General features: G+C 40.6%; 1 protein-coding gene across 5 annotated transcripts in view; it reads left to right on the forward strand.

The window, feature by feature from the left end:
* Positions 1 to 14,311, forward strand: part of vps13d (vacuolar protein sorting 13 homolog D) — a 297,670-nt gene that overhangs the window by 198,395 nt on the left and 84,964 nt on the right. For all 5 annotated transcript variants that reach the window (XM_043675640.1, XM_043675641.1, XM_043675643.1 and 2 more), the window contains one exon: positions 13,260 to 13,408. In XM_043675640.1, coding sequence (XP_043531575.1) covers positions 13,260 to 13,408 — 149 coding nt within the window. The remainder of the gene's footprint in view (positions 1 to 13,259; positions 13,409 to 14,311) is intronic.

Raw genomic sequence — 14,311 nt, forward strand, 5'->3', positions numbered from 1 at the left:
TCTCCCCACCCCCACCCTCCTCTAGCTTATCTCTCCACGCTTCAGGCTCTCTGCCTTTATTCCTGATGAAGGGCTTTTGCCCGAAATGTCGATTTTGCCTGTCCTCGGATTTTGCCTGTCCTTGGATGCTGCCTGAATTGCTGTGCTCTTCCAGCACCACTAATCCAGAATCTGGTTTCCAGCATCTGCAGTCATTGTTTTTACCTCTGTCTTTTGAGCAGTCCAGGAGAGGTGATGGAATAGTGCAGGTTGATCTTTTCTATTTTGAGTTTTACAAAAATGAGACTTGATGAGTACTGCCCTCTGTGTTCATAGGATACTGGTCTGGAGAAATGTTAAATTTTCCTTTAAAACTTTAGCCACAAGCAACGGTGGATGCCTGAAATGTTCTACCTGAGCTACCTAAGCTGCACAACAGTAGGTTTTGTCCTCCCACATTTGGGTCATATGTAGCCAGAGTTTTGATTTCCATTTACACAAGAACAAATTACTGATATTGGACTGTAATGTAGTGGCAGTGGTTCAAATAATGTAGGTGATGCATATAAAAGCAGATAACCATATGGAAGTGTATTAACTTCATCTACAATGAATTATTCTAAATAAGCCTAAGAACAACACTAGATTTGTTGCTCAGCCACTGTCATTCACCTTTTCTCAACTAAAATAAAAATGTGTAATTATATAATGTATTTCAGGACCACTATATGTCCATAAGACCATTACAGTGAATGCAGTACTTGTGAAGTATAATTACTGTTATAGGCTATGAAATATAGCAGCTCATTTGCACGCTAATAATTTCATGTTGAATGACTGATACATGTTAACCAGGACACCTGTCCTTAAAGATCAACAAGGTCATCCAAATGTGGAGCCACAAAAGATGGATGAGATTCTAGATGAATATTTCTCGTCAGTACTTACAGTTGAAAAAGGGAAGGATGTTAGGGAGCTTGGTGAAATAAATGGTGATGTCTTGAAGAGTGTCCACATTACAGAAGAGGAGGTGCTGGAGGTCTTAAAATGCATTAAGATAGATAAATAATTGGGAACTGATGAGGTGTATTCCAGGACTTTGTGGGAGGCTACTGAGGAAAGTGTGGGGCCCCTAGCAAAGATATTTGTATCATCGAGAGCCATGGATGAAATTCCCAAAGATTGGGGAGTGGCTAATGTTGTGCCATTGTTTATGAAAGGCTGCCGGGAAATGCCTGGGAAGTACAAACTAGTGAGTCTTATGTTCCTGTTGGGTAAGTTGTTAGAGGGGATTCTGAGACACATGATCTACAGACATTTGGAGAAGCAAGGACTCACTTAGGATAGACAGCATGGCTTTGTGCGTGGGAGATCGTGTCTCAAATTTGATTAGGTTTTGTGAAGGGCTGACCAAGAAAGTAAATGAGAGCAATGTGGTAGATGCTGTTTACATGGACTTTAGCAAAGGCCTTTGACAAGATACCACATGTTGGGTTGTTGAATAAAGTTAAATCTCTCAGGATCCAGGGAGAGCTAGCCAACTGGATTCAAAATTGGCTTGAAGGTAGAAGGAGAAAGTGAGGACTGCCGTTGCTGGAGATCAGAGCTGGAAAATGTGTTGCTGGAAAAGCGCAGCAGGTCAGGCAGCATCAAAGGAGCAGGAGAATCGACGTTTCGGGCATAAGCCAGAGGATGGCGTTTTTCAAACTGAAAGCCAGCAGTGAGTCACAGGGATCAGTGTTGAGTCCGTTGTTGTTCATCATTTATATAAATGATTTAGATAAGAATTTAGGAAGTATGGTTAGTACGTTTGCAGATAACACCAAGATTGGGGCATTGTGGACAGCAAAGAAGGTTATTTGGGAATGCAGTGAGATCTTGATTAACTGGCCCAGTGGGCTGAAGAATGGCAGATGGAGTTTAATTCAGATAAATGCAAGGAGTTGCATTTTGGTAAAGCAAACCAGGGCAGGAGTTACACTGTTAATGGTAGGGTCCTGGTGAGTGTTATTGAACAAAGAGATTTAGAGGTATGGGTTCATGCTCCTTGAAAATTCAGTCGCAAGTAGACAGGGCAGTGAAGAAGATTTTCAGCATGCTAGCTTTCATCAGTCAGAGTGTGGAGTATTGAAGATGGAACGTCTTGCTGCAGCTGTACAAGACGTTGGTAAGGCCCCATTTGGAGTACAACGTGCAGTTCTGGTCGTCCGACTGTAGAAAGGATATTACTAAACTAGAAAGAGTGCAGAAGAGATTTACTAGGATTCCACCTGGCTGAGAAAGTTTGTGTTTTAAAGAAAGTTTGGAATGGCTGGTACTCTTTTCCCTGGAGCTTAGGAGACTGAGAGTTGATCTTATAGAGATATATACAGTGGAAACTCGATTATCCGAACGAAATGGGCAGGCACTATTTCGTTCGGAAAATGTATTAAATACCTTTCCTCTGGAGCTCCCCATTCAGGAGACTAGCCAACCCCCAAACACCACCGGCCTGCCCACCCCAGCCTTCCAGCACTGCTGCCACCACGTGAAGTGCAAAACCTGCCCCCACACCCCCCCCCAACCCGGTCCAGCCCTTTGATGTGCTGTTTCTACCGGGACCACGAGATCTCCTTTGGATAATCTGATTTTCGGATAATTAGTATTTGGATAATCGAGGTTCCCCTGCAATATAAGAGGCATAAATACGGTAGCTAGTGGACAGCTTTTCACCATGGTACGGGAGACTAAAAATAGAGGGCACAGCTTTAAGGTGAGCGAGGATAGATAAGAAAAGGGTCCAGAAGTGCAATATTTTCACATAGAGGGTGGCGAGTGTCTGGAATGGCCTTCCAGAAGAAGTGGTTAAAACAAGTACAATTTTGTCATTTAAGAAAGGTACGTGGATAGAATAGGTACGGAGGATGTGGACCAAACACAGGCAAATGGGACTTGTTTAACTTGTGAAAACCGGGCAGTGTGGGCAAGTTGCTGAAGAGCCTGTTTTCATGATGTAGACCTCTATGATGATTTTCAGCTTGGTGTCATGGGATCATTCATGTCCACCAGCGATGGCAATAAAAACTCTATTTAAACCCAGAAAATGTTGGGGAAATTTGGTAACATCTGTGGAGAGAGAAACAGTTAATGTTTCGAGTCCAATATGACTTCTTAAGAACAGAATTTACTTCTCAATAGTGACATTTCTAAATGGGCGCCCAATCATCCTTAGTCAGTAACCAGAAGAATCAGCAAGCATGAGGTATGGGATGTATTCCAGAAGGATGGAACACATAAAGCAAGGAGCAAGTTGCATTTGTATTTCATATTTTAAACTTTGTTTTCTTGATAAGTTTAAAATATGTCCAAAAGGAAAGCAAATGAGTCTTCACCTTTCTTAAGAAAGAAATCCTGTGGGCTCTTCAAAAAGGAATGGCTTTCCAAGATCATTGAAACTGAAATGCCATCTTAACACAGAAACAGAAGGTACAAATTGGTGTGACTTTCACATATGGTGAAACTGATATCCTGTGCACTATTTGCTCTGAAGCAAATGCTGGGTGCAAGTACAACGCTGGGAAAATGTGGTACATTTGGACTATCTAATGCAGCATTTGAGCCAAAAAGTACACATGAATACATGTTACTGGTTACAAAACCAAAACATTGGTGAAATTTTGTATGTCCTTGTGAAAATACCAGGAAATTGAGATGAGGGTGCAGTGTAAAGAGCATAAAAAGACCAGTCCCAAATGGTGAAAGTTCTCATTGATAATGTCACACTTGCCGTAAAGAAGAATGCATCCATGCTTTCTATGTAAGAGATCCAGGATTATGTGGTGAAGTACACACCGATTATTGATAGCTGGTGTGGACAACATTTGAGTTTCTGTGCAATAGCTTCATTATATAGAAATAGTTCCTTGATGAATTATGCAAATCATATTATCATATGTTAATAGATGAAAATATACACATTTTGGTACAAAAAATGTTCACTACATTTTGACCAGAATCTAAACTTGTTTACAAAGTTATTTTTGCACAATATTGAAACTGACTTCTTCTGACAATGTCTCCACTGTGACAGTAACGAAGCAATTTTATTTTAACAATGACCTTGATTTACGGAAGATATTCAGTCAAAGTTTGTTATACAATTCAATACAATACAGCACAGGAACAGGTCCTTCAGCCCACCAAGTCTGCGCTGATTCCTAATCCTTATTTATATCTGCTACATATTGCCCATGCCCAGTATCTATCTCTCTGTTTGCCTCACATTCATGTGTCTACCAAGATTGCTAATGTGCCTCCTTCCATCACCTCTACTGGCATTGCGTTCCAGGCGCCCACCACCCTCTGAAATATTTTCCCACATTTCTCCCCTGAACTTTTCCCCCTCTCACCTTGAACCTGTGCCCTGTTGTAGCTGACTTTTCCACTCTGGGGTGGGGGGTGGGGGGGAAATCTCTGACTATCCACCCTATCTATGCCTCTCAATTTTGGGGACCTCTAGAAGATTGACCCTCAGCCTCCATCTTACCAGTGAAAACAACCCAAGTTTATCCAACGTCTCCCCGTAACTAAACTCTCCAGACCATACAACATCTTGGTAAACGTTCTTTGCACCCTCTCCAAAGCATCCAAATCCATCTGATAGTGTGGTGATCAGAACTGCATTCAATATTTTTAATGTGGCCTAACTACACTTTTGTACAACTGTAACATAACTTGCCAACTTTTATATTTGATGCCCAGTCCAGTGAAGGCAAGTGTGCTGTATGCCTTTTTGACCATCTTACCCACCTGTGTTGCTGCTTTCAAGGATCTGTGCACCTGTATGCCTAGATCTCTCTGTATATGAATGCTTCTAAGGGTTCTGCCATTTATTGTGTAATTTGCACCTGAATTTGATCTTCCAAAATGCTTTACCTCGCATTTATCCAGATTAAACGCTATCTGCCATATCTGTGCCCAAATCTCCCAGCTCTGTATATCCCACTATATCTTTTGACAGTCCACCTCACTGTCTGCAACTCTGCCCATTTTGGTGTCATCCGCATGCTTGCTAAACAGATCACCTACATTTTCCTCCAGGTCATTTATATATATTGCATACAAGTTAGGTTCAGCACTAATCCCTGTGAAACACCACTGGTTACTGATCTCCATTCTGAAAAGCATCCCTTCCACCGCTACTCTCTGTCTTCCATGACCAAGCCAGTTTTGTATCGGTCTAGCCAACTCACCCTGGATCCCACGAGACTCTACCTCTCTACCAGATTGCCATTGGATACCTTATCAAATGTCTTATTAAAGTCCATGTAAACAACACTGCCCTTCCCTCATCAATCATTCTTCTCACCTTCTCAGCAAACTCAAATTGGTGACACATGACCATCCCCACACAAGCCCGTGCTGCCTATCACTAATAGGTGCATTTGCTTCCAAATAAAAATAAATCCAGTCTCTCAGTATCCTTTGGAACAGCTTAAGAGCCTGTAATTTCCTAGATTACCTCTTTTTTTTTTCCCTTCTTAAACAAGGGAACAACATTGACCATTCTCCAATCCTCTGGAACCTCGCTTGAGGCTAAAGAGGATGCAAAGACACCTGTAAAGGCCCCAGCTGTTTCATTTCTTGCCTCCCACAGTATCTTAGGATAGATCTCATCTTGCCCTGGGGACCTGTCTACTTAATGTATTTCAAGACACCAAACACTACTTCATTATGATTACCTGCCCGAGAGTATTCAAACACTCAACATCCCTTATGTCCCTCTATTTGGTGAATACTGATGTAAAATACTCAAAGGATCTTGCGCATTTCCTCTGACTCCACACATAACTTCTCTCCTTTAACCTTGAGTAAGCCTACTCTTTGCTGAAAATGTGTTGCTGGAAAAGCGCAGCAGGTCAGGCAGCATCCAAGGAGCAGTAGAATCGACGTTTCGGGCATGAGCCCTTCTTCAGGAATCTCCTTCTCCTGCTCCTTGGATGCTGCCTGACCTGCGCTTTTCCAGCAACACATTTTCAGCTCTGATCTCACTTTCTCCTACAAGCCTACTCTTTCCCTAGCTATCCTATTGCTTCGAATATATGTATAAAATGCCTTGGGATTCTACTTACCCATGCTGGCTAAGGACATGTCATAGCCCCTTTTTTGCCCTCCTTACTCACTATTTGAACTCCTTCCTACTTTCTCTATATTCTTCAAGGACTTTGTTTTTAATTGCCTGGATCTTAAGTATGCTTTTTTATTAAACTAAGCTGCTAATTTGCCCTGTCATCCAGCGTTCCTGAATCCTGCCATTCCTGTCCTTCGTTTTCACAGGAACATAGAGGGGGTCGTCCTGCAGTCAAATAAACTGGTCCTTAAGAGACTTGCATATATCAGATGTGGATTTACCCTCAAACAGCCACTCCCACTCCACATTCTCAAATTCTTGCCTAATGCAGTTATGCCTTCCCCCAAATTAACACCTTCCATCAAGATCCATTCTTGTCTTTATCCATAAGCATTCAAAATCTTTAGGAATTATGGTCACTATTCCCAAAATGCTCCCCCACTGAAACTTTGATCATCTGGCCGGGCTCATTTCCCAATACCAGGTCCAGTATGGCCCCTTCCCTCATTGAACTATCCACAATCTGTACAAAAAACTCTCCTGGATAGACTTAACAAATTGCTCCTCATCTAAACCCTGGGTACTAAGGCTGTCTCAGTCAATATGGGGAAGTTAAAATCACTGACCAGAACAATGCTGTTATTTTTACATCTTTCCAGAATCTGACAACATATCTCTTCCTTGCTCACCTGCTGGCAGCTTGGAAGTCTATAGTACAATCTGCAGACCTCACTTTCTCCTCCAGCCGATAGTACAATCCCAGCATTGAGATTGCATCCTTTCTATTCCTGAGCTGTACCTGTAAAGCCTTGCCGCAAGATTCCTCCACGATGTCTTCCCTTGGCATAGCTGTGATGTGCTGACTAACCAGTAATGCAACTCCCCACCTCTTTTGCTTCCTCCTCTGTCTCATCTAAAACATCGATAGCCTGGAACATTAAGCTGCTGATCCTGTCCATCTTTCAACCATGTCTCTAAGATTGCAACAACATCACAACTGCATGCATTAATCCAGACTCTAAATTCACCCATTGTACCTGTTATTACTTCTTGCAATGAAGCAAATATAGTCCAAGCCTCAGCTCAGCAACTTCTCCCTGACTGCTGTTCTTAGCCATATTTGTCTTAAGACTCAAGCTCTTCCCCAGTCTCTTTACTTACTGACCTGCTGCTCTGGTTCCCATCCACATTACGCTAGTTTAACCCCTCTCTGAATAGCACTATCATACCTCCCTTCCAGGATATTTGTGCCCCTCCAGTTTAGATGTAACCCGTCCTTGGCCAGGTTCCACTTTTTCCTTGAAGACATCCCAATTATCCACATATCTAAAGCCCTCCCCTCTACACCAGCCCTTTAACCACATGTTCAGTTGTACTCTGTCTCTGTTCCTAGCCTCAGTAGCACATGGTACGGGGAATAATCCTGAGATTACTAAGGAAAAATGGAGTAGTGATAGCGTTGCATTGTGAAATCAAACATTTGTCAGAACAGTATTGCACTGGCACAGTGGATCTGGGCTTAGATTATGTTTGGAAGCAGATCTCAATTGTGCAAGATGTTGAAATGCTTGTGAGAACAGAAGTGTATGTAATTTCAGCAGGACATAAAGAATTTTCCAAGTTCATAGTGTGATGCAGTGGCACTTCACCCTCTCTGAAGTGAGATGCCCATTGAGACACTTTGCCGTGAGCGCACTAATGCAAAACTGCCACATCTGATCAAGTACTGTCAGAGCAAGTGAACAAGTATAACGATCCAATAACAAATATTGCCTAAAATGCTCCCAAAGCAACAGTATCACGTTGCATTATCAGCTTTGAACAGTGTTCTAGATGAACCGGTATTAATGTGCAAATTATTTCAGAGAAGCTGTTTGACAACAATTCAGGCTGTGCATTTTGCAAAGGCCAAGATTAGCAGATTAAAAACTGAGCATCTAGGTGAATTGTTTTTATTGGAGCATTGAAGTTCAGAAGGTTCTGGGTTGTTCTGGACAGTGATGTTGACACTATTGCAATCCTTCAATTTATTCAACTGCTACTTGACCACCTGGAAAGCAGATTTCCAGAGACGAATTACTGTCATGGCAAAAATTTGATCAGGGTGTAATCACCAAAACAACAGATTATGAATTTGGAAAAGACAGTGTTATGTGACTCATATCAAAATATCCATTCTTATACCAAATTATAACAGGATTCTGGCCACAAATATATGTGAACAGTACACCACTTTTAAATTTGTGGAGAATAAGTGGAAAAGTGAAGGCAGCTTCCATTCAGACATTGAGAGTTGATGGACTATGGCTGACATAGTCATAGAGATATACAGAACAGAAACAGACCCTTTGGTCCAACGCGTCCATGCCGACCAGATATCCCAAATTAATCTAGTTTCGTTTGCCAGCACTTGGCCCATATCCCTCTAAACCTTTCCTATTTATCTATCCATCCAGATGCCTTTTAAATGGTGTAATTGTACCAGCCTCCACCACTTCCTCTGGTAGCTCATTCCATGCATGCACCACCCTCTGCATGAAAATGTTGCCCCTTAGGTCCGTTTTAAATTTTTCCCCTCTCACCCTAATCCTATGCCCTCTAGTTCTGGACTCCTCCACCCCAGGGAAAAGACCTTGTCTATTTACCTTATACATGCCCCTCATGATTTTATAAACTTCTGTAAGGTCACCCCTCAGCCTCTGATGCTTCAGGAAAAACAGCCCCAGCCTGAAAGGCAACCCTCCTCCATCACCACCCTCAATCTTCTACCTTCAAGCCAGTCTGTATCCAAATAGCTAGTTCTCCCTGTATTCCATGAGATCTAACTTTGCTAACCAGTCTGCCATAAAGAACCTTGTTGAACATCTCACTGAAGTCCATATAGATCACGTCCACCGCTTTATACTCGTCAATCTTCTTCATTACTACTTCAAAAAACTCAATCAAGTTCATGAGACATGATTTCCATGCACAAAGCCAAGCTGACTATCCCTAATTAATCCTTGCCTTTCCAAATACATGTAAATCCTGTCCCTCAGGATTCCCTCCAACAACCTGTCCACCACCGATGTCAAGCTCACTGCTCTATAGTTCCCTGGCTTTTCCTTACCAACTTTCTTAAATAATGTCACCATGTTAGCCAACCTCCAGTCTTCCGGCACCTCACGTGTGGCTATCGATGACACAAATATCTCAGCAAGGGGCCCAGCATTCACTTCCCTAGCTTCTCAGAGTTCTAAGGTACACCTGATCAGGTCCTGGGGGTATATCCACCTCTGTGCATTTTAATACATCCAGCACCACAACCTCTGTAATATGGGCATGATGACTAGTTTTAAGAAATATCCATTCATCTGGATGTTTGTGCAGTGTTTTGGGTATCAAGTGCTGATTCCTAGACTTCTGATTCAAGCAAACAATTTTGTTTATTTTAGCAGATCAAATCCTGCCGTTATTAGATTATTGAATGGAATCTCTAGCCTCAAATAATGTTGATCTCTCTTGTATGCCCTGTTTAAATCTTTTGTTCTGAGCATCCTTGCCTGTACTATTCATAAACAAAGCTTTTCACTGTACTTTGGTCCAAGTGACAATCAATCATTCAATATAAATGGACACAGTTCAATAAATATAGTTCTAAAAATTGTCATGTGACTTGCACTCAGTGGATGCAATATGCTACTCAGATTTGAGTTCTGCACAGACACCACAAAGATTAGAGGCAGCATTGCTGCTAAGTTTCTCTTTCATTCTTGAACCCCAGAATGTTTGCCAGGCTGCCTCTGATAGTGTAGAATGCTTTCAGTACTATACTAAAGTATCAATCCTGACCTTTGTACTCAAGTCCTAGAGTATGTCTAAATCCACAGACTTGAGAGTGCTTTCAGAGCTGATTTGAAAGCATGGTTGGAAAAACATTTAGATTCAGTAACTGATCTAGCTTGTCTCACTTAGTTAAAAATCATGCAACACCAGGTTGTAGTCCAACAGGTTTAATTAGAAGCTCTCTCTTTCAGAGCGCTCTCTCACTTAGGAAGTGATGTATCAAAAGAAAAAGGCTCATGACTTGTCTAATTTGAGCTGTTTGAAATTACGTAGAAAGATTCAGTTTTGCACTTGTCAATACTATCTCAAAAGATGGAGAAAAAACTCCTGCACTTGCCTACTAATTTTCTTCAAGTCTTTTGATTTCCAAAATCGTTGCAATTTGACTTTCCCAGTTCATGTAAGTGGTGTTAATAAAGTGTACACAATATGCTGTCTATCTAGGAAGAGTATCAGTCCCTTATGCATTAAAGATGATGTTTTCCTGCATAAAGCACCCATTTTTTGTGGATGTCAGTGTTCACTAAGGGTTAATTTTTGAGCTGTGACCCATACACACCCAGCATTTCATAGACAACCCCAACTGATTTTGTTAGGAATTATGACTGCAGGCAATAATCGAGGAATTTCACTCAGTCATTCTGGCTAGTTTTGAACTCATCCCAGAGCTAGCAGGATTCAGAAGCTGGAGTCAGGTCAATATATTACCCAAATTCTTTTGTAAATATGTTTATTCACTGGCTAATAACGTTTCAAAATCAACAAGAATTTTATTGTATGTAGAAGCTTTAACAGGCTTAAGTTGAAAGTACACATGGAGTGAACTGAGTCCTGAGAAGCTCAATAGTTTAGGCTTCTAATTGTACAACTAACCCTTTGTTTATTTTTCCTTGCTTTGGAGTGCTTGGTGTTTGTGATTTTAATTATTTGCAAAATCCTGTTTTACCAGATATTTAAGAACACCGATTGTAATGCACCTTTCATAACAAAACTCATTACATCAATTTAGTGTATATCACTCTCATTCCATGAGGTGGTTTAATTTACATTTAACTAGCATTGAAATGTAGTCATCTGTAACTCCAATTGAGGATAATGTCAGTTTAGGGCATGAATTTCTACTCTGGGTCTTCATGTGACTGAACAGGCTGTTTCTCAACCATCTTTAGACAGATGGGACAGGACATTTCATGAGTTAGTGGGATGCGAACTGCAGGATTTAATTTATTTTTCTCTGTCATTGTTCTGGCTTATAATTAAAGTGTTTGAACTCTCAGCATGTTACAGCTTGAGGGACAACTTGTCACCATTTTCAATGATCGGTAGCAAGCTCCTCCCAATCTTTAATGTCAATGCTGCAGTGCTTCAAAGAAAACTTCTGCGTCTAGCAATTTTTTTACATCCCCTGGAACATTCACCATTTGAGAATTGAAAACAGGAACTGGCAGGGACATGATTTTCAGTAATCTGGGAACAATGTCCAATCCATCATTGTTTGTTTTGCAAGAGTTTTGTGTATATAGCAGAGAATAGTTTGTCTATACCTGCCCTGAAATGTAAGGCTACTTGAATTGATATTTAAGCAGAGTGGTGAGAGATTACCAGAATTAGCACCAGATTAAGCACATTCACGATAAAAAGGTCTTTCTTCAGGTGACAGCCACAGCAGTGCACTTGCAGCCAGATCTTTAGGTGATTATCAATTTTCTTCTTGTTTACCCTTCTGAGCCCATGGAGGCTGAGGTCAACTACCTCTGTACAGTGTGAAAGTTGAATTTAGAGACTTCTGAGATGGCGTGTCTCTAAATTCTGAACCTTTAACAAAGCAGTTCAAGGACTTTTTCTTAATTAGAATTGGTCTTTTTTATTTTGGAAAACTATGAAAAAGATTTGCATATTTCTGCTTTAGCCTTCAGATCTTTAATATTTTGTGAACAAAGTTGTGTAATTTCTTATCATTTACTATCTCCAGTAGAAGGATTTCTATGATGCAGCAGAGTTGCCTAAAGCAGAGACATTTCCAACCTGAATGCTGGCAATCCAACCCATGAGTCCATTTTTGTTTCTGCTATTTACCTTATTTGTACTACTTCAGCCTGGGGCTTGGAAAGAACTGTTTTTTTGGCGCTGTTGCCTCATTGGCGAATTGATCCCAAACTGTAGTCTGCTCACATCAGTAGCTTGAGATGTACATAACCTTATGGAGTGTAAATTTTAGTTTGATGTGTGGCCCAAACAGGTAAAAACATTGGAAATTCCTGTTGTTATGAAATAGCACGTTTCTGAAGTGAGTTGCAGTAGAATGCCAGTGGAGCTTAGATGATTTAAATGTAGCATAACAGAAACACAGGCATGAGTTGCAGGGTGGTAGAATAGAATACAGTTGAGGAATTCAAAAGAGCTCTGTAGCTTTTTTTCTGAATCCTACGGTGAATTTGCAGCCTTGAAATCCCTATTGGATATGAAAATCATTGTAATCCATGCTGTAACAATTACAGCCAGTTTCAATCAATTTTAATTCTCTCAGTTGCACTAGCTTTTGATCTGAAATACCATTATACTTCACTGCATTGTTGTGCACTGGAACAATCAAGGTTTCTAATGTTTTTGTGGCAAATTGCAAAATAATTTATGGTTAATTAGCTGCAAATTCTATGGTCAATTTTTATGACTGACTGACTGGTAGGGCGGGTGTCAATTCTGTTAGTGGAATTGGAAATCAGCTAAATATTAACCCAGACAGCTACTTAAACAAATAGGTCATTTGAGGTTCTCTTTTAAACTGATATCTCTATGTATAATTTTTCTCTATTGTACCATGTTTCCTGATCTTTGGGACAGTGGAATTTGAGGGCAGTTTAGGATTTGTGCGCGTAGGCCAGAAGATAAGTCTATCCTTCCCTCCTCTGTTTGTCCAACATTAAATTGCGAACCATATAACATAACTGAGTTCTTGAAAAAGATTATGGTAACTTCTGTGGAGTCCATTATAAATACTTTAGGTTCGCCCCGCTTGATCTTCTGAAGTAAAGACATCATTGCTGGATGTTAAGTATGTCAAGTTTGTGTTTAATGGAAATTTCTGTAAGTATCACATAATGATTGTTGGTATCAAATTAAAATATTTGCCAGCATGGTATTATTGAGAAATGGCAAGGTTTAACGTTGTGGAAGGTGTATGGTTGATTAACATATGTAACCCTAGTTTTGGGTAGAACAAAGCGTTTCATGAGTTAGCTATTGATTGCATTCACTATGAAGGAACAGTTCGATCCCTCTTATGAAGGGCTGATAAGGATCTATTCCCCAAAGTTCCTTTCACTTTGTCTCCTTTGTTCCCTCACAGATGTTGAAAAACCAGACGAAAATGCCCCGGAACAGAGTAGTGAGCAAGGTGGGACAGCAAAGCGCTACTATTTTGAAAACCTCAAACTCAGTATGCCACAAATCAAGATGAGTGTATTTACCTCTAGCAAATTACCTCTTGAGCTCAAGGTGAGTTTCTTCAGGCCATACTCTGTGCTTTTTAAAGAACAGAACGTATATTTTTAAGAAGAGTCTTGATAATGTTGGTGGACGCCTGAGGTCCTCTCAGTTGTAGCCATTGTAATGGGTTCATTTTTTATTATTTATGTTAAATAACAAACAAAGGGACACACTGGAAGCAGGACCTGGCTCAAAGAAACCTAGTACTGAGGAACCTTGATTATCCAGCATTCAGTTATCCAAATTTTGGATTATCCAAACAGGATCGCAAAGTCCCGCTGCTTGGCTAAACTGTTATCCGGCATTCGATTATCCAAAATTCAATTAACCGAACAAAATGCTCCCTGCCCGTGTCCTTCGGATAATCGAGTTCCTCTGTTCTAAATTTGTGAATGTCTGTGACTTACTCTTCTGTGTATCATTTCTAACAGCAGCAGGTTCTGATACTAAAGGCAAATTCCAGCGGTTCAATTGCAGCTTAGTTTAGAGGCAGAGTATTTTGTATTTGATTAATTTGACAAAATTATTTTTTAATTAAAGTCTGTAAATTGGCTTAAGTAGTACAGGCTGTGCCAGAACACTCGCCAAATAGCTAGCTGTGTCTCCATTAGCAGAGTAAGAACTAATTCCTGGATGGTGAAAAAAATATAGCAAAAGCAAAGGAGCATTTCTCACCACTCCTGCCCAAGCCCCTTTAATAATGCATTCCCAGCACTCTGTTGTAAGTCATACTAAGTTGGGAGTCTTACATATTTCTAATACAAAAGGCTTATCTGACCCACCAACTACTAAGATTTATTCCACCTTTATTTCTACCTTTTTTCACCTTTTCCACCTTTTTTTCTGCTTTCACTACCCACTCCCCTTCCCTGCTTTTTTCACCTTCCTCTCTCTTTTTCTCACCCTCCTCTT

This window comes from Chiloscyllium plagiosum, chromosome 34 (assembly GCF_004010195.1).
Source record: "Chiloscyllium plagiosum isolate BGI_BamShark_2017 chromosome 34, ASM401019v2, whole genome shotgun sequence".
NCBI classification, from domain to species: domain Eukaryota; kingdom Metazoa; phylum Chordata; class Chondrichthyes; order Orectolobiformes; family Hemiscylliidae; genus Chiloscyllium; species Chiloscyllium plagiosum.